This window comes from Microtus pennsylvanicus, chromosome 15 (genome assembly GCF_037038515.1).
Source record: "Microtus pennsylvanicus isolate mMicPen1 chromosome 15, mMicPen1.hap1, whole genome shotgun sequence".
Taxonomy (NCBI): domain Eukaryota; kingdom Metazoa; phylum Chordata; class Mammalia; order Rodentia; family Cricetidae; genus Microtus; species Microtus pennsylvanicus.
In genome coordinates this window covers 71,161,839-71,183,140 of record NC_134593.1, presented here as the reverse complement: position 1 = coordinate 71,183,140, position 21,302 = coordinate 71,161,839, and the positions used below count along the sequence as shown (strand labels likewise).

General features: G+C 47.5%; 1 protein-coding gene across 3 annotated transcripts in view; it reads right to left on the bottom strand.

The window, feature by feature from the left end:
• Clybl (citramalyl-CoA lyase) overlaps positions 1-1,562 on the bottom strand; it is a 220,075-nt gene extending 218,513 nt beyond the window's left edge. For all 3 annotated transcript variants that reach the window (XM_075949781.1, XM_075949782.1, XM_075949783.1), the window contains exon 1: positions 1,489-1,562. In XM_075949781.1, the coding sequence (XP_075805896.1) occupies positions 1,489-1,544 (56 nt within the window). In that variant the 5' untranslated portion in view covers positions 1,545-1,562. The remainder of the gene's footprint in view (positions 1-1,488) is intronic.
• Positions 1,563-21,302: the final 19,740 nt, after the last annotated feature.

Below are 21,302 nucleotides of genomic sequence, written 5' to 3'. Positions count from 1 at the left end.
ACATTCCTGTCTATATTTCTCGGCTCTGTCAAGTGAATTCCGCTCCCTCCCTTGAAGGCAGGGTAATTTATATGTATCCAGCATGGCCAGTCAACAGCATGGATAACAGGACAGTCTAGGACTCAACAGGGCAAACGCTGGAGGGTCGGGAACAGGGATCAAGACTGGAGGTCTAGAATGGCCCCTGCCTGCCCAGCAATGGTTCAGAACAACCAGAAGTGGCTCACTGGTTCAAGCTGAAGCTCAGTCCAACAGACAGAAATAAGGTATGGCAGATAGTGTTCACTCACTCCCGTGTGTTCACTAAGACCCACACTATTTAACACAGCTGGGGTCATCAAAGAGCCCAGGACCCAGAGATGCAAAGATGTGGTATGGAGAGGAAGAAATAAACATTTCCTAGAAGTGGTGACCGCAGGGGGTCAGTGCTGAGCAAACCACAGAGCCTGGCCCTTTCTCACCTCAGAAAAGAAACCTCTGGGCAGGCCTGTGACCACTCCTCTATCTGCCATTCTGGTTCCAACAGTGATTTCCTGAGCCAGGGTACAAACCACAGGTAATGGAGACAGTGGGTTGCCTAAGGCCATGTGGGTGCTACCATGGATCAGGTGTGAATCTTAAAGCACAAGAAAAAGATGTAAAAATCGCTAGATCATGAACCTTGGCTCTGTAACTCTGTGGGACTTTGAGACAGTCATTTGGGCTCTCTGATCCTGTTCCTCATTGTAAACAGGACACCTTACTTCTTCAGATGGTGGTGAGGGGGACCACAGGAGATCTGTGATTTGCAGATGGGCACACCAGGGTCACATCAGCAGTTCTCAAAGTGGAAGTCCCTGACACACGAGTGTGCCTGACTTGTGACGGCCTACTGATCTCTTTTACCAGCTAGTATTGCTATGCAGACCAGGCTGGCCTCAAACTTGCTATGGAGACACGTGTAGCCTTGAACCTGTGTCCTCCTGCCTCTTCTTCCCAAGTTCTGGAATTCCTTTCAGATGTTTACTCCAAAGCTGGTGACATGAGACTCTCATATTAAACCAAAGAAAATCTCAAGACATTATGCTCTTTCCATCTAAAAAAACCAAAAAGGTCAGTGTTTTTTATGAACAAATTCTGGCAGAAGCTCTTTGGGACCCTCAATCATCTTTAGATGGGTAAGGGGGTACAGAGACCAAACATTAGGGAACCTCTGTGCTTCACATAGAAAACAGGTGTGTTGTCGCTCAGGAGGCCAGCGTCTCAGCTACTCCAGAGCCTCCCTAGAAAGCTTGGCGCGTCTGACAGCCCTGCCAATCCGGCAACACTTGTACCCACCGACCGGGTCCATGCAAAACCCGCCCTCTGGGAGGCAGCAGCCGCAGCGACCTTGGCAGAGGTCAAGCGCGGAAGGCACAGAGGCTGCGGGCTAGAGTGCCCGTGCAGGCTCAACACAGCGCTCTGGCCGCCGCCTTCGCCGCGTGGCGGGGACTGGGGACCTGAACTCACAGCCTGGGCAGCGCCGCCGCTCCGCGGACCGTTTTCCGCAGCACACACAACGCCATCTTCCCGACGTATCGCCCCGCCCCGCCCCGCCCCGCCCCGCCCCAGCGGGACGCGGACACGCCCACCAGTTTTAGCCCCGCCCGACCTCTGCTGCCAGGCCCCACCGCGCCGCCAATCTTCCCAACGCCACGCCCCTCCACCGCTGGCCACGCCCCTTCCCGGCACCTCCTTTGCTCTGATCCCTGACCTAGACGCCCCGGATTTCTCATTTCTCACCGCCTTGTGCGGACACTTTGGTGACCCAACCCGACTCTCGTAGCGCTTCTGAAGCGAGTTAGGAAAACTGGAATTTTCTTAGGCAGAACATACAGATTCCCCAGAGTTTTCTTTTCTTCCTATTTACGTTCTCAACGTGCCCCTGACACCGGTGAGCCTGCCCTGGTGAGCGGGCTACGAGTGGTCGAAGCGAATGGGCTACCTGGAAAGGCACCTATTAGTGCACGCTGGGGACTCACACACGGCGCTTGCTTCATTCTGCAGAGAGGCTTCCAGAAGCCGACAGAAGCTTAGGGTTCCAGCAGGCGGCTGCGTGCCCACCGGCCTGTCTTCCCTAATCCAATGGTGCCCCACCTACTGTCTGTTGCTTTCTCCACCCTTCCTCTGTCTTCTAGTTCTGCAGTTTTCATTACGTTCCATTGCTGCTGAATTTACACTTGAAAATGTTGCGGGAAGCAAAAACAGACTCGAGTAGCCTTGTGCAGCCAGAAGGGGAACATGGATGCCAAATATCTGCAGAACAGAGGTATTGTATGTAATACCAACAGGGCAGACTGCAACCCCTCTGTGAGGCCCCCACACCCACCCCAGGCCTCTCCTGCCTGCATCCAATAAGGTCCACTCCACTTTCCTGGCTCCGATGCGACCCCAGCCTGTGCCCCTTTCAGTCATGTTGGAGCTTGAGGCAAAAGAAATATCTGGAACACTCATCCTGCCTCTAATTTACTCATCGATATTTTGTACTAAGAGTCTGAGCAGGCAGATCTTTGTCCTTGATCCCAGAATAAAAATGCACACTGGACGTCTCTGAGTTTTCATTTCTTGTGTCTCCTAAAATCACGTAAAAGCTCCAGTTACACACACACACACACACACACACACACACACGAACAAACGAGGTATGTGATCTAAACGCCTTTTTAAATAATAGGCTCAGGAGTAGAATTTAGGGCCTCATCCATGCCAGCAAGCATTCTACCACTGAGCTACACCCTGGCCCCAGACTGGTGAAATCTTAGCGCTGTATTCCACAAATACAGATATGCTAGATGGAAGTGAGTTCTATTTTTACCACGAGGCCTCTTAATTATCGTGAAAACTCAATCAAAGTCCACTGCTAATTGTCTCAAAATTTTTAGCTTTTGTATCAGCTCCATAAGGATGCATCCTTCTAGGACATGTCGACTGAAAATACCTTATCCACCTCACTGTTTGCTGTAACATTTAAATAACCTTCCAGTGGGAAAGGGCAGACCCATTAGGAAAATGAAGCCCTTTATTCTTTAGTTAGGAACCCCAAAGGCTCTTTATCGCAATCCATTCTTTCCTTCCTTTTGCTGTCTGGCCGGATGTAGGATTTTCTCACCAAAGTTGAGTCTCAAAGGCTGAGCAGCCGGTGTCACTGGCTTCAAACTTCAGAATGGCGCACTTAGAAAGAAGCCCTATTAGAAGTTCTGTGGAATGGTTTTTTAAGCAGTGGCACAGATAGAACTTGGCTCTGAGATCATTGCTGCCTCCTGCTGCTAAGATACAAAACCCTCCCAGCCGCGCTCCCGGGCCGCGCTGCCTTTGATAAGGGTGACGGCTGCCGCTGGCTCCTTGGGGAGAGAGGAAGAGACGTCTCACAGATTTAGGCCAAATGCAGAATAACTAACGGCCGCGTCGTGAGCCTGCCGGGCCTTAGCTCCCTCTCTTTAAGCTGAGGAAGTTAGACTACATAACCTTTAAAATATCCTTTGGCTCCGGAAGGCCGGGAGTCTGATTTTATGAGTTCATGGTTTCCAGTCTCGGTTGTGCTGCAGCGGCCCCTAGAATCAGAACATTGGTGGTACCTTCTAGGCCACGGTCTTTGCTTTGTCGCCGTAACTCTTCTAGTACTTATTTATCGATCTAATTTGTATTTATTTATTTTGGGTTTTCGAGACATGGTCTCATACAGCCCAGGCTGGCCTCTTTACTCACTGCGTGGTTGAGGCTGGACGTGAACCTTCCGATGTTCCTGCCTGTGCCTTCCCAAATGTTGGGACTGCGTGTTGGTTTTATGAAATGCTGGCAATTGAACCCAGGCTTGTGCGTACTAGGCAAGCGCTCTGCCGACTGAGCTACTTCCCCCAGCTTCAGTTTCTGAATTTCCAAGCGTGGTAGCCTCCAAAGATGATCGCTTCCTAACTGCTGGAATCTGAGTGTGTCACTCAGCAGGTGTGAGGAAAGATCTTAAGATGGGAAGATCACCCTGGATCATTTGGGAGGCCCAATGTCATTGTAAGCGTCCCTATAAGGAGGCAACAGAATCAAATCATGCAAAGCTACAGAGAAACCCTGTCTCGAAAACAACAACAAAAAAAAAAAGAGAGAGAGAGAGAGGGTCAAATTACTGAGCAGACATGAGACATGGGAGCACAATGCGACCTGCAGAGAAACTGGCAAGGCAGCCACGCACTTCTTCCCTTCAGTGCCCTGAAGAAACGCAGCTTTTGGACTTCTGGCCCCGAGAACTGTAAGATACTAATTGTCAGGTTATTTTTTTTTTTAAATATTTATTTACTTATTATGTATACAATATTCTGTCTGTGTGCATGTCTGCAGGCCAGAAGAGGGCACCAGACCTCTTTACAGATGGTTGTGAGCCACCATGTGGTTGCCAGAAATTGAACTCAGGACCTTTGGAAGAGCAGGCAATGCTCTTAACCACTGAGCCATCTCTCCAGCCCTTGTCAGGTTATTTTGAGCCACTAAATTTGCAGTAATGACTTGCAGAAGTGCCTAGTAAAAATAAAACTTTGAGTTTCTCTGTGAAGGAATGGCTCTTAAAGACTGACTTTAAGGCATGTGGAGGGGCTTGGGATGTGGTTCCGTGTGTAAAATGTTTGCCTGGCATGCATGCATGAGGTCCTGGGTTCTATGTCTAGTGCGGCATCGAGTCATACGATGGCACCTGCCGGTTATCCTAGCTCTTAAGAGGTGGGAGGCAAGGGCTGGAGGGGTTAAGAGCACTGGCTGCTCCACATGTGCCTCACAACCATCTGTAGTGAGACTGGACGCCCTCTTCTGGTGTGGAGGCATACATGTATGTAGATAGAGCACTTGTATACATAAAATAAATATTAAAAAAGTAAAACCAAAAGAGGTGAGGGTCAGAGAGATGGCTCAGGGATTGAGAGCCCTTGCTGCTCTTGCACAAGACAAAGGTTTAGTTCCCAGAATCCATATGGTGGCTCACAACTATCTATAATCCAGTTTCAGTGGATAAATGCCCCTAGGCATGCTTGTGGTACCTTAAATATATCTAAATACAGAAAAAACATGCACCCATACACATAAAATAAAAACAAATAAAAAATTTAAAAGAATTCAAGATCATCTTCAACTACACAGCGAGCTTGAGGCCAGCCTCATAAAATATATGAGATCTTGACTCATAAAAAATAAAAATAAATTTTGAAGGGGCTGGGCACTGTGGTGCACACCTTTAATCTCAACATTCTGGAGACAGGGGCAGGCTATATCTGTGAGTTTGAGACCAGCCTGGTATACATAGTGGGTTCCAGGATAACCAGGGCTACACAGTGAGGGGGAACTTACCTCACAATTCCTGGGACCTACAGTGCAAAAGAAAGGAACCGACCTCCAAACGTTCTTCTCTGACCTCCACATGTGTGTAGTATGTGTTTCCCCCAACCCTCACACATGATAAATAAACCATAAATAGTACATAAAATGACGCTCTCATAAGAGCAAAAAGCACCGTTTCCAAGTCCTGATGGGAACTCACAGAGCTCTGTCTGCCTCTGCCTCCTAGGACTGGACATGGCAATGCATTCCCACAATCCTAGCTATCAGACTGCAGGAGGATGACTGAAAAGCCAAGGACAGTCTCGGCTACATAGCAAGTTCAAGGCTTGTCTGGGTAATTTACCAAAAACCGGAATGAAATAGGACTGAAGATGTAACCTGGTGGCAGAGCACTTGACTAGCATGGCCAAGGCCCTGAGTGCAAAACCTAACTAAATAAAACAAGCCAGGATATAGGATCTCTCTCTCTCTCTCTCTTTCTCTCTCTCTCTCTCTCTCTCTCTCTCTCTCTCTCTCTCTCTCTCTCTCTGTGTGTGTGTGTGTGTGTGTGTTCTTCTATCATCTGTCTATCTACCTAGCAATCAGTACCCATTTAGAGTGATATATACGCTGGAAATAAGGCATAGCTAGAGGAAGAACTCACCCAAATAGTGACAGGCTACCTTTTAGGGGTGTTTCTCCCCACACCCCTAATTCCAACATCAGCATTTCGGTTTGTCTATAATAAACATCTATCATTGCCTATGCAATACTAAGCAGGATTTTCTAAAGGAGAAAATAGGACCTGGAGAGATTGGCTCAGTGGTTAAGGCACTAGCTGCTCTAGCAGAAGACCTGGATTCATGTCCCAGCATCCACGTAGCCACTAACAACCACTTGTAACTCCACTTCTAAAGGATCTGATGCCCAGTTTTGGGCTCTGTGGGCAATACATGCATTTAGTGTGCATACATACATGCAGATAAAACACCCATATGCATAAATAAATTAGTTTGGCAGTGGTGGCACACGTCTTTAATCCCAGCGCTTGGGAGGTAGAGGCAGGCAGAGCTCTGTGAGCTCGAGGCCAGCCTGGTCTACAGAGTGAGTTCCAGGACAGCCAGAGCTGTTACACAGAAAAATCCTGTCTCAGAAAAAAAAAAAATTAAAAAAATAAAAATATTTAAAAAACAGATTTGGCCTTTTGCAAGGAAAACAAACATTTTTTAGAGAACATTGTGTGTCAGCCACCGTTGATGGAAATACAGTAATGGACAAAGAGATGGTGTGGCCTTCGCTTGACCACGTGACAAGTCCAAGAAATGCTTTGTTCCTTAGACAAGGGGAAACAAAACGGGAGGGTCCCAGAGAACCTCAGACTCACAAGCGGGGCCAAGGCTGTCTCAGCTGGGTGGGCTTCACTCCCGGGTCAGGATCATTTACCATGTGGACAGAGGCACAGAGAGTCACAAATGGGGATTAAAGGGCAGCTTGGAGCAATTAGATCACATGAGGTCCCAAATACCTCATTTATCGGGATGAATCCAAATTTGACTCCTATTGCTAAAAGAAGAAATAGAAAGCAAGATACATATTTCTTACAAGCCGACCTGGGGGCGTTATCATGCTGTCTATTATCAGCAATGAGCAGATTTGATTCCCTTCCAAACAAGACTGGCGGAGCCCGCGGAATCTGTCAGAGTCAGGCTAATCCTCCAATCATCTGTCCGCCCCACGACGGTAATAGAAAAATGTTGGTAATAAGGAGGTTAACAATCTTCTTATCTGGCGCATTAAAGATAATTCCACACAACCCAGAGGGTCTTACCCGAGCAGCCACCATGATGGGGCTCAGCACCCAGCAGCACTTCCACCAGGGCTGCTGGCTGCCAGTGGTGCAAAGTAAGTCACGGGTCCCTGCTCATATCAAGACACGGGCCAGACTTCAGGAGTTCTTAACGCATCACGGGACAGAGAACTCATCAGCCGCAAACACGGAGGATGGTATTGCACACTGCACAAGCCAAGCTGGGGGCCGGTTAGTTAGCCCAGCTTCCTGAAGGTCACCCTTCAGGTCTCCTTCATTTCATCTTATTATCTGGATGATTTAAAGTACTGTTTTAAGTAACTAATGCATACATAGAGCTAATTTAAAAAAAAATAGCAAAAAAGGACATAGAGAAAACCTTGCCACTCCTTATCTCCATGTACTTATTGCTCCGTCCCCTGGCAGGTGGCTTTCCTCAGAATTATTTTATTCTTTCAGAGAGAAAAGGCAAACGAATCTCCAGGTTTGAGGCCAGCTTGGTCTACAGTCAAGGCTACACAGAGAAACATTGTGTCGAAAAACTAAACTGAAAATAAAAACAAACAAAAAACCCACCTAGGGTTTGACTGAGATCTGCGCTGACACAGAGAAGAAACACTGTACTTGCTTGGAATCCTAAAGTAACAGTAGGGTGAGGGCTGGCCAGGAGAAACAACAATCCTCACTTGGTAAGTGTGCTGGCGACTCGACTGGGAGCAGAGTGAAGCCGCTTGCTTATTTCCCACACTGCACAGCTGGGGTGTCAGCCTAGGAGAAGGCAGAAAAGGCTGGCATGCCCAATTTGGTACAGAACGGTGGTTTTTGAAATCTTGATGGCGTTTCTCTGCTCCCCGAATCCTTTGTTGGCTGAGTTCTTCCGGGAGGTACGGTCTTTCCAGTGAGCTAATGTAGGTCCCAACTCAAACTCCTCATCTTCCAAAGGCTCAAGGACCTTTCCCTTCGCTACACGTGGGCTCAGTCAACATAGCAGATTTTCTGTATCTTTCTAATGCTAAATAGATAAACTAAAACTTGCCCAACCCAGCAGGCAGCGGTGGTGAGCTGGGGAAGACAGGCTTAGTGATTCATTGTTGAGCTCAATATGCATCTCAAACTGAGAATGGACAGAATGATTTGTTTCTTGGCAGGGGCAAGAGAAGAGGTGGGGAGGCCATGCTTCATGGAAAATACTTTAAGTGTGAGAAGATGGAAAAGTTCTACAGGTAAATGTTGATGATGGTTACCCAACAATATGAATGTATGTGTGCGCGCAAGCATGTGTGTGTGTGTGTGTGTGTGTGTGTGTGTGTGCGTGTGTGGTGCTTAGGATCAAACCCAGGGTCTTGTGCACACTAAGCAAGCACTCTACTCCTGAGACCTACTCCCAACACTGTTGTGTGACATTTTGTGTTCTGAGATATAAAACTTGCCTGAGGATCAGAGTGCAGAGCTAAGTCACTAGTCAGCCATAGAGGCCAGGCAGTAGCAACATACACCTTTAATCCCAGCACTTGGGAGACAGAGGCAGACGGATCTCTGTTAGTTCCAGGCCACCCTGGGTTACACAAGATTGATCCAGTCTAAAAGATAAACAGAGCCAGGTGGTGGTGGCTCACACCTTTAATCCCAGCACTAGGGAGGTGGAGACAGGAAGGAATAAGCCTGGGCAGAGAGAGGATTATAAGGCGGGAGAAGACAAATGCTCAACACGTTGAGTCTGAGGATTCAGGCTGAAGTTTCCTAGACAGTGTTCAGGCTGAGGATTTATGGAGACAGGATCTTGCCCACTTTGGTCTGAGGATTCGATAGAGGTAAAAGGACTCTCTAGTGGTTGACTGCTCTGCTTCTCTGATCTCCAGGCAAGCTTTATTTGTTAGATCACAAACAAATTATCACCACAGAGCCCCCAAAATGTAAACAATGTCCCGGAACTGTCCACTTGAAAATGAGGCTGGGACTTGGGCTCGCCTAGAATACACAAAGCCCTGGGTTCCCTCTCAAGCGTGGCATAAACCGAGCAGGTTGGGGCATGGCTGTAATTCCAGCACCCAGAAGATTGAGGTACAATGTAGTAGTTGGAGCGGCGGGGCTGCGTCCCCAGCACCCCAGCCGCCTGCTAGCTTATGCCCGAAATAACAACACACAAACTGTATTCATTTAAACACTGCTTGGCCCATTTCTATCTAGCCTCTTCTAGGCTAATTCTCACATATTAATTTAGCCCATTTCTAATTATCTGCATAGCACGGCTAGGTGCGCTTACCGGGAAGATTCTAGCCTACGTCCATCCTGGGTCGGAGCTTCATCGAGCATCTTCCAGGGAGCGGGGAGCATGCTGTCTCTCTGAGGCGTCTGCTCCCGAGAGGAGAGCTGTCGAGTCTGAGTTCACTTACTCTTCCTCCCAGCATTCTGTTCTGTTTTCTCCACCCACCTGCATTCTAACCTATGAGGGCCAGCCAAGCAGTTTCTTTATTTTTTTTAACCAATGACCTTCCTCCATCAGTAGAAGAATGAATTCTAGGTCATCCCCAGCTACATAAGGAATTCAGTGCTTAGCCTACATAAGACACTGTTTCAACAAAGGAGGGGGGCAGAATTAAAGTGTTCTGATTAGTAACGAACATCACAAAAGAAACTATGAATCTTAGATTTTTATTTCACTTTCTCAAAAAATATAAAAGATGAAATACAGTTCTTGCCTTGATAGCACATGCCTTTAACCACAGAACTTGGGAGGGTGAGGCAGAGGCAGGCAGATCTCTGAGATCAAACTCAGCCTGGTCTACAGAGAATGGTCCAGAACAGCCAGGACTACACAGAGAAACCCCGCCTCAGAGAGAGACAGCCGGAGACAGAGACAGAGACACACACAAAGAGAATATAATGCAATGTATTGCTTTTCTTACTAACAATGTGTCTTGGAGAGGTTTTTACAAAACAAAGCAAAAATACCTTAACAAAAAACAGTCTAGGGGAGAAATAGTTTGCTTTATCTCACAATTCCAGGTTACAGTCCACCATTATCATTCCAAGGAAGTCAAGACAGGGAACTGAAGCAGCTGGTCACACCCACAGTTAAGAGCAGAGGGAACCACTAAGACTCAGCTGGCTTTCTCTCTCTACCCAGACAATTCGGGATCCAAAGCAATGCTACCACCACAGTGGGCTAGGGCTTCTCAAATCAGTTAGCATAATCAAGACCAGCTTCCAACAGGCGTGACCACAGGCCTAGCTGATCCACGTAATCCAAGATGACTCCTCCCAGGCACTAGCTCAGTGGTTAAGGCGGCTCTTTCAGAGACCCAAGTTCAGCTCCCAGCACTCCTGTCAGCCAGCTCCCAACCACCTCCAGCTCCAGGGGATCCAGTTCCTCTGTATGGCTTCTGAGGACATGGGCATACATTTGCACACATAAATAAAAACAAATCCTTTATAAAAAATAAAGACTACAGACCACCGCACATGTGTTTTAGGCATGGAGATGTTCAGATTTTTGTACAAAAGAGAAGAACAAAATATGCACATACAATAGTCATGGCAAACCTAGAGAAAGCGAGAAAATGACTTCAGGCTTCAGAGATGCTGGCTTCCCTATCTGATTCAAGCTATTTTTCCCCTTTGAGATAAGGTCTCCAGCAGCCCTGGGTAGCTTAGAACTCACTCTGTACACCAGGTTGGCCTTGAACTCATAGAGACTGACCTGCCTCTGCCTCCTGGGTTTTGGGATCAAAGGCGTGCACCACCACACCTGGCTATAATTCAAACTTTTTTACCCTGGTAAACTTGGAAAAATATTTTCACGCCATACGTTTTTAAAAATAAGATTATAGCTGTGGCGTTCGCCTGTTTTACGCAGTCCTCAGCTTAAAGTTTGCAAAATCTAGTCCTCGCTTCTCTCTCCTGTTCTTCATCTTCTTTGTTAAAGCTTTTAACTTATTGACCTCAGTATTTCTGCTACATCCATTGCCAGGATCAAATCCTTATTCTTTTCAAAAGCATTCCTTTAACCCGAGGTCAAAACCAACGTGAAATATGAGGTTATAAAAAGACTAAAATCTAGAACAGCCACAACCCCGATGTACTTTATCCAAATTTTTACAACTTTGAAGTGCACTGGCTACAGAAAGAAGGCAGGGTTTTATGTTCCAGCCAGAGGAACCAAACACAAGAAAGAATGATTTCATGGCCAACTTCTCAACCCAAAACTCAGAGAAAAGAAAGACAGACAGAAACGGGGGAGCGGGCAGACAGAGCCAACAAAAATGAACGGTTGTCATTGTTTATTTAGAAAACAGTTCCCTGGGGTCTCTTTTTTTTTCCCCAAGGAAAAAAGTTATTTCCTCCTCTTACTTTCTAGAAGAGGAACGTGTATGAATAAGTGGACCCAGACAATGCCTGCACTCGGGGCTGTGGGGAAGTGGGGCCACGCTAAGTGGCTCACGGCTGGCAGAGTTTCCTGTCTGGCCTTGTCTGATCTTGTCCCACTTCTGGACATTGGCTTTGAGCTTGGACTGTGAGCCAGTTCCAGCTGTAGACCTGGAGGAGCCTCACCTGCTTCAGTACGTTCCACCCTCATTCCAGCAAGGAAAGCCTGTCTCATCAAAACCCACAATGTCCAGGAGGAAGAGAAGCCCGTGCAGAGTGGAACAAAACTGTTTCAACAGCTTCAGCTGCCCCAGCCTAGAGCCCAGCCCAGCCCGGGTCAGTCTACCTTCTGCAGATAGAAGACTACATCAACAAAAGTAAACACTGACTGCAGGAAGCCCTGGAGGTCTGGAGAGCCTTTACACCTCTCTCTGAGCCTTAATGTTCACTCCCATAAGGGCTTCCAAGGGTTGTGGTTCTATACCTCAGGTGGGAAGGGACATGGGCAGTGTCTGGTCTGAACAGCGTGTTTCTCTTTGGATTTGCCTCTCTGCCATGGGACAATTCCCATCACCACCTGCCCTGCTGCCATGACAGACCTGTGATCCAGCTGTGTGGAGTTTGTGTTGGGGGTGGCGTTGAGCATTTAATGAACATGGGGTCTCTTCTCCCACATCAAGAGCATTAAAGACAACTGTAAGTCTGACGGCATTTCCGTCTAGACTGCTTTTGGGAAAGAGTTTGGGCAAGACAGGAAAAAGTGAAGCAAAGGTGGGGGAGGGAAAAGATAGTGAGCTGAGCCGCCGCCTCCCTCTCTGCTTTCTGTCTGTGGGTGCCACGTGACCCCCCTCAACCCCTGCCTCCACATCATCTCCAACATGATGGGCTATACCATACATAAAACTGTGATCCAAATTAAAGCCCCCATTTCAGCACGGGAAGCAGCCCGTGCTGAAAGAGCTGTTTCCATTTATGCAGAAAGCAGAGACTCTGCCGTGTTTAGACGTTAGAAAGCGTCACAAGATGGGGCCTCTACATGGCCCTTCCGCTTGGGGATCTGGCGGAGTGTGCCACCCCTGCAAGGATAGCAGGCAGTTCCCTGGCTCTGTACACAGGTGCAAGAGGTCCGGCTAAGGTGAAGCTCCACCCACCCTTTCCCCCGCTGCTCCTCTGAAGAGACAAGCAGCGCTCTCTCTCTCTCTCTCTCTCTCTCTCTCTCCAATCCCTCTGCCTCTCTCTTTTCTTCCACCACTCCTGTCCCCAGTGGCCAGTCCTCCCCCTCCCTCTCCCCTTTTCATTCCCTTTCTCTCAATAAACTTTCCACATAAGCTTGGTCTGTACGGCGTGTCTGTCTCTAGCCCACCGTGGGAACCAAACTCCAATCTCGCACCGCATCATAGCAGGTACTACTATAGACCAGACACTGTCATCTCCACTTGATCATCGCCTAGCTTTGTCTGGGGCTAGGAGGCATCTTTTGACCTTCCTCTCTACTCAAAAGCTGGAAGACTCTGTAGGTCCTCTCTGTGGGCTCTTTGAACATGGTCTGGACAGGAACTTAAATAATTGGCAGCCCGGAACTAGGAGAAAATGTCAACATCGAGCACTCAGATCCTTTGTGGCAACTAAGGGATCTGAGTGGAAACAGAATAGCACTGAGTGGAAACAAAAGAAGCCAGAGCAGAGAGAGAGAAGGCAAAGCTGTCTCACACGGGCTGAGATTCCTGCAGCTGGCAGCAGAGGGCGCCTGACTCCGCAGCTTGGGCTTGTCAAAGGGCGATTCAAAGGCACACAATCGTGGGTTGCAGAATCTCTCACATTTGCTTGCCATTGATTGCTTCTTTCTTCAATAGGAATACTTGCTTCTGGACTATTCCTTTATACTGTGTGAAGATGTGTGATTGGTTTAATAAAAAGCTAAACAGCCAATAGCTAGGCAGGAGGTATAAGCAGGATATCAGGACACAGAGAGAACTCTGGGAAGACGAAAGGTGGGATTACAAGCCAGACACAGAGGGAGCAAGATGTGCGGGAGGACAGGTAAAAGCCACGAGTCATGTGGCAGCATGTAAATGAACAAAAATAAGTAATAAGAGCTAGTGGGACAAGCCTAAGCTATAGGCCAAGCTTTCATAATTAATAACAAGTCTCGGTGTCATTCTTTTGTGAGCTGGCAGCCCAAACAAAAATTCATCTTAAGAAGTAACTTGAATTATGTATTTTCTTGATTGTAGTAGAGTTGCCTGATGTGGGATTCCCCTCTGTATTCTGTGAATGTTTTATTATCATTGGTTAATAAAGAAGCTGATTTGGCCTGTGGCAGGGCAGAACATAGCTAGGCTGGGAAACTAAACTGAATGCTGGGAGAAATAAGACAGAGTCAGAGAGATGCCATGTAGTGGCTGAAGGAGAAAGACACCCACCTAGAACATTACCGGTAAACTACGAGCCTCATGATAAAATATCAAATAATAGAAATGGGTTAATTCTATTATTAGAATTACCTAAGATGTAAGAGTTAGTTAATAAGAAGCCCGAGCTAACAGGCCAAGCAGTGTTTTAATTAATACAGCTCCCGTATGATTATTTCGGGCCTGGGAAACAGCCGAGCAGCCTCCGCCTACAACTGCCCATGCATGTGTTTCTTTTCAACAAAGTCAACTACCTGCAGAAGCTGAGTCTTTGTCCCTTCTAACCTGAAGGAGTTTGTTCCGCACACCATCCATGTCAAACTCATCTACACCTAGACACCAGATTAACTACAGGAAATCCTTCCCTGGGGCCAATCCCCAGTTTTGAATAAAACAGACAAAGCAGCAGCATTTGCTCTTCCCGAGAAGCTCCACCCACTCCAGTGGAAACACTCCTCGGTGACAGAGGTTTGGCTAAGCACGGCTCTCCTGAAGGATGGCCGCTCAGCTGGACGAGTCCTCCCAGTGACCCCAGGCTCATGGAGACCGTGCTGATTTGACCTCTTGTCCCGTGAAGTGTGAGCATGAGGCACACGTGTGAGCGGAGGGACACCGACTCAGTGAGACATGTTCCCTGTGACCCTTGATCTCCGCACGTTCTATCTTCCCGTGCGCATCTTTCCCAGCCCAGTTACGGCTTGGGCAACTTTGTCTGGTCACCGTCACCATCTCCTTTCGTGAAAAGGGTCTCAAACTTGTTCCCCTCTCTCAATCATCGTCTCAGATGGAATTCTCAAAGTTCCTTCTGGGGTTCTGGGGGCAAGATGCTGTGCACAGGAGGCTCCTGTCTGTCAGTCTGGCCGCCAATAGCATCTTCTTCCCACAGGTGTCATGTCATGATTCTGAGAAAAAAGAAAGAACAACAAGCTATTCTTTATGATGTCTAGAAAATCTAAGCCTAGGACATCTGGTAAGATCGGGATAACTGTTACAACATTGGAAGGGGCAGAGGGAACTGTTTCAGCATCTGTCCTTGGTTAAGAGAATTTCACATGTATTTATTCATAGATAACTATAGCAACCAAAGGTTAAATGTTTGAATGTAAATGCAAGGCAGAAGGGATTAAAGGTAGATTTTGCCAAGTTCTCAGGGCTTTGAAGACAGGCTGCCTCTTCCAGGGTAAGGGGGCCACTCCTAGACACAGCATAAGAATCTGCTCTTGCCTTAGGGGCATCTTTACCCACTGCCATCTTGATTCAGGTGTTGGGAGATGCCAAGCCTCCCGGGACTTGCCTGGGAGGTGTGGAGGATACATTAGGGATTGCTGGAGTTTGGAGCCTGCAGGGGTACCCTGAGTGTTACAACGGAGCCATTGCTGCAAGCCAGGCCAGGACGAATTGCTCCAAAAGCCACTTAGCCCCAACCCTGAGTCCGGATGAGGGAGGAGGTGGATCTCAGTGGGGCAATCACTCTGCCCCCATCAAGGTGAAGTGGGTTGCCATCCTGTCCATCCCGAGCCATGGACTGTTGTTACACACCTAGCTCATACCACCCACTCTGACAAAAGGGAGGGTGGCTAGGACGTTCACCTGAAGCAGAAACGAGCCACGTCCCGAGGCCTGAGATGAAGCTGTGGGGAGCTGGTGGGGTAGGGGAAGCAGCCTGCAATGCAGCAGGGAGGCTCTGTCAGGGCGCGCCATGGCCAGGCAGCAGGCTGTTTCAACATTGTTTCTCCGAGGTTATTAGTAAGGGCTGCATTGGGGGGTAAGAGATGATCCGTCTATTAGCTGGGCTCCAGCGATGCTTTGATTAGGGCCTTTGTCATCTGAGTTGATCCTGGGGAGAGGAGACATGGAGCTATCGTTTCTAAGTCAAATTTCTGAGCGTACTCATTTCTTTCTCCCAACAGGTCCCAAGAGGTGGCCTCTATCACTTTTCATGTTTATTTAACCCCAGAGGTGTCTTTTAGTGACAGCAATGCCTTTTCTGCACAATCAAATCTTCATTTCCACAGTTGCTTTTAAAACATGCCCACCAGGGGCTGGAGAGATGGCTCAGTGATTAAGAGCACTGGCTGCTCTTCCAGAGGACCCAGGTTCAAAACCCAGCACCCACATGGCAGCTCCCACCTGCCTCTAACTCCAGTTCCAGGGCACCTAACACCCTCACACAGATTTACATGCAGACAAAACACCAATGCACATAAAATGAAAATATTTTTTAAACTTACTCCTTAAAAATGCACACCAAAATTGAGAATAAATATTAATATTGTCAGTTAAACAGGTATCCAAATAAGAGGTGTCAAGAACCTCGGGTAAAATAAAGGAGGTTCAGGGATAATTAAGAGCCGTGTCCCCTTGAGATGGCAGGCATCTTACTTTTCTCTATGTCCTATTGTGCAATTTGAATTGTGAGCCATGTGCAGCAACTGTCTCCTCAAAGGGGAAAATAAATTTAAGAATCCAAGCTGACTGTTAAACTACATCTCCTTAAACCTTCACGAGAAAAGGGACCTAGCTTGGCTTTTTGAAGCGCCCTCCCCCACCCTCGGCGTTCCACTTCCTTTAAGGAGCGAGCAAGCCTGCGTGGGAGTTGGAAACCGCATCTAATCCCTCCCTCCCCGCATGCTGGTCAGAAGGGTCATCTATTTTGCTTGAGTGAGTAGTGACCCAGCATTCTGATTTCAATTAGCCTCTTTGTGGCTTTGTGTTCAGGCTGTTTCCGTGAGTAACGGTTCTCACGAAGTGTAGAGAGGAGCTGGCCAAGTTACGCGGCTGCTGATTTGTTTTTCACAACTGTGAACCGATGTAGAGCAAGCATACGAAGCAATGCTGCCGGATGCACAATGCAATTTTATGGAATCAAAACGGCATGTTCTGGAAATCTGAGAGCTAAAAAAAAATAGTGACAGGGTTCCTTTCTGTTAATTGAACTATTTAAAATCGGTATAATTACTTAAATGCCAATTTCAGTCATCAAATGTACGCCTATCATGGAAAATGTATCGTGGTGGGGCTCCATGCTGACTTGCTGGTAGCCATCTTGAGTCATTGACCATGATTGCCCAAGGGGGCAACCTCCATGGTTTCTCAGCACAGCAGAGTAAGCTACGGAGTTATCATCAGACTCTGGAGCCTCCAGAAATGTCCTGAAGTGGCTGATGTTAGTTCCAAACCAGGATCGGTCCTGTTGGTACGGATGACCTTCTCTCTGACCCAAGTCACAGGGATCTGCTGACCTTCCTTGCCACCCTGACTATGTAAGTCCCCGGTCAGCAGGTGTAGTGACCGATGGTCTTTGATCATGATCAGTGCATATGGCCTATACTAGTCTTTGCTAACAGAGGCCAGAAGAAACAGTAACACTTTATAAAGCAAAATAGCTCACTGGTGAGAGAAATTAAATAATCACTGAGTCCACAAACAAAGCAGAAACGACAATCAGGTATGAGGAGTGACCACTGTGCTCAAGTGAGCAGGCAGAAGGGAGCCCACAGACTCCCACGCGCTGAAAGAATAATGATCATTTTACCTTTAACATTTAGACCTAAGACTACACAGGGAAGGTTACAAACAAAAGGAAGACAGCTCTATCTATGTAAAAACAGACAAGCAGGAACTGGAGACAAGGCTCAGGTCCAGGTGCCAGCAGCCAGAGGCAACTCAGCCCTGGAGGCCCCTCCGTCCTCCTCTGACCTCAGAGAGCACCAGGCACACCCTAGGTGCTCCCAAGACGACTCAGTGGATAAAAACACTTGATAGGAAGGTAGGCAACCTGAGTTTGATCCCCACGGTTCACATGGCGGAAGGAGAAAACCATGCCCCAAAAGCTGTCCTCTGACCTCCACATTTGAGGTTTGGCATGCTTGTACCCAACACATACATATTAACACAGAATAAAGTGTAATTCAAAACTTTAAAAAAAGATTTATTTATGTACTTTATGTATATGGTGTTTTGTCTGTATGCACACTTGAACACCAGAAGAGGGCGCCAGATCCAATGGGACTACAGTTACAGATGGTTGTGAGCCACCATGTGAGTGCTGGGGGTCAAACCCAGAGTCTGGCGCATGCTAAGCAAATGCTCAGCCTCTGAGCTGCGCCCCTGCAGCAAAAGCTCTTGGTTTGCAGCAAGCAGAAGAAGTGGACTCTGTTGACACAGTTGTGCCTTGTGCCTGTAGATGGTGGAATAATCTCGTACTTAACTAACCTGCAGCTTTACATTGAGAAAACGTTTTTCAAATGTATACTTTTCCTCCTGTAATCCAAATAGATGGTGGCCATAATCTGAGCCTACAGCAAGGTCAATGGAAAACGTGCTTTGCTTTTAAAAATATGTCTATCTTTTTTTTTTTTTATGTGTATGAGGGTTTTGCTTGTATGCACGCATGTGTAATGTGTACCTGCCTGGTGCCCTTAGAGGCCAGAAGGGGGCACAGGATCCCCTGGAACTAGATGGCTGGCGGCACAAAGTAGGTCTTTATAAGACTTTGTAAAGTTGATATTAAAAACAAAAAAAGACTCCTTTAGGATCTGTGATGCATTGTGGTGACTGGTGTTCTGTAGTTTTCAACCCTGTCTGTAAAGATGTCTGGACACTGTAAGGCGTGACAGCATAGCCATGGATGGACAACCTTCAAGTCATGTGACTGCCCCTGGGTGGCACCTGTGTCCACACGGGCTCCTTCCAAGTATCACCGTCTGTGCTCACCATTCCCTAAACAGCACACTCTGGGGGCTCCTTTAATTAAAACCCTTGCGTTGCATAAAACCTAAAACGCAGGAGCTGAGCTTTGTTAACTCCGTGTCAAGTCTGTTCCACTCACTGGTATTGTTTACGTTATTAGTCTAAACCGAGAGCTTTAAAATAGCCTAGCTAAGAAAAATTTGAAGGGACATGAAAAGGTTCGGAGGCATGTATTTTCAATTCAGAATGCAAGCGGTTACCCCCTGTGCGCACGCTGCCATAGCAACGGAAATGGGCAAATCAGAGAGCCCTGTCCCCAAAGAGCTTACTCATACCTTCACGGGTGGTAGTGGTGGTGGTTGCAGGGGGCACCTACCACAGAATTCCACAGGAAAAGATCTTTACAATGAGGGTTTATAAAAACATTTCCAAACCTATAACCAAGGTTCATTATTTTAAACAATGATGTAGCTGGGTGTGGCGGCACGTCTTTCATCCCAGCACTCAGGAAGCAGGGGCAGGTGGATCTGAGAGTATGAAGTCCGCTTGGTGTACGCAGGGAGTTTTAGCAAAACCAGGGCTGCATAGAGAGACCCTTTCTAAAAAAACAAACAGACAAACAACAAGAATAGCAACAATGAATCAAAAAGGCTGTCTAGCTGCAGCAGCAGGCCGAGGGTGCCCAGCACCAAGCCCTCTTACCTGGACACACATGCAACCCTCCCCCATAAATAAATAAAAAAGTAGACTCCTTCTGAGTTATTTTTGTGTGGTGTGTGCCAGAGGCCAGACATCAGGCACCCTCTGATGTTCTCAACCTTGTTTTTTAAAAAATATTTTTTATGGGTAGGATTGTTAGTCCTGAGATTCGCCAGAGAAAAACCAGTTCTACTGTGACCTTGGGCCAAATTAATGCAAGGTTTATGAAAATATTTTACACTGACCAAGATGGACATTGGTCAGGACCACTCCTAGAGCTACCCCAGATTGACCCTGAGACACATGTTGTCCAGGCTATAAAGACAAAATCCATACATACATTCCCATGAGGCTTTATTTTCAAGAACTCCCAGCATCCCAGAAAGTTACCTGGTCCTTGGGCAGGTGGGGTTTACAGGTTAATTTGAGGTGATCGTTACAGGCATGACTGACACCTGCAGAGTTCAGAAGAGGGCAGGTATTAGCTTCCCTGGAAGGACAGTTAGAAACAGTTAGAAACGGTTGTGAGACACCATGTGGAATGCTGGGAACGGAACCCAGGTTCTCTGCAAGGGCACGTAACTGTCGAGCCATCTTTCTGGTGCCTCTACTTAATTTTTTTTTTTTTTTTTTTTTTGGTTTTTCGAGACAGGGTTTCTCTGTGGTTTTGGAGCCTGTCCTGGAACTAGCTCTTGTAGACCAGGCTGGTCTCGAACTCACAGAGATCCGCCTGCCTCTGCCTCCCAAGTGCTGGGATAAAAGGCGTGCGCCACCACCGGCCGGCTCTACTTAATTTTTTTGAGACAAGGTCACTCCCTATGCCTGGAGCTCATCAACCAAACGGCCCATCTGGCCAGTGAGCTCCCCAGGATTCTCTTGCCTCTATTCTGTCCTCCTAGCCTTAGGGTTACAGGCAAGCAGGACCAGCTTATGCCAGTGCTAGGGATACAAACTCAAGTCTTCACGCGCAGAGAAAGGCGTTTACCACGGAACCATCTATCTCCCCAGTCCCGTGCTGTTTTCTCCTTCCTGATCAATGTTGGTTACGTCAGAAACAGGACTTCTCGGAGAAACAACAGCACTCCCCCTTCACCCCCAACCCGCCCACGTGTGTGAGAAAACCAAAAGAGCAGTCTGGCTATGGATACATTGTGGCTACCCCACTGCCTTGTTTGCTACTAGGTATGAAAACCTGGTCAGAGGAGAGCCCACCTTTTCTCCATAACAGTCTCTACAAGTAGTGGTCAGGTAATGTCACTGGGGTGTGAGCAAAAGGTGGGTCTGCTGGGACACCTGGTTCAGTGAACAGTTTTAACCTGAGTGTTGACCAAACCAAACCAAACAACAACACCAAACCAATCCAAACCAAAACCCACAGAGAGGAGCCAAGACGTGTGCTGCCGAGTTGGGTGATCTGAATGACTGGTGGCTCACAACCCACGCCAACTCCAGTTCAATCTCCAGGATCCACACGGCTGGAAGGAGAACCTGCTTCCCAAGGAGGTCTGTCCTCTGACCTCACTGGTACTGTGGCACAGAGGTTCCCCGCCCAGAATAAATACATGTACAAAAGAATTTGTACATTGTTCCCTAGATGTAGCACCATAGAAATGACGTGTATTGTGATGGGCTGGAAAAACAGGCTGTTCGAACTGTCCACACTGCAGCATTGCATCCCATGATGCAACTGTGAGGATATTTTGAGGTACGGCTTGTAAGGAGATAGTGAAGGTCAAGCTATTTCACACAAGCCCTAATCTAGTCAGAACGGAGTCTTTCTAAGAGGGAATCTCGACAGGCACACCAGGGATGTACATTAACAGAAAATGTCACTGCTATCCCCAGGAGTTAGCAGGTGGAAGGTGTGATTCCTCAGCACAGGAAAGAAACAGAAAAGTGACCACACCAAGAGGGGCCTCACGAAGAACCAAGGCATCTACAGACGCACACCCTGAATCCACCCGGTCCTGTCTGATCTTAAGAGAATCTAGCTCACTGACACCTTCCCAGCTCTG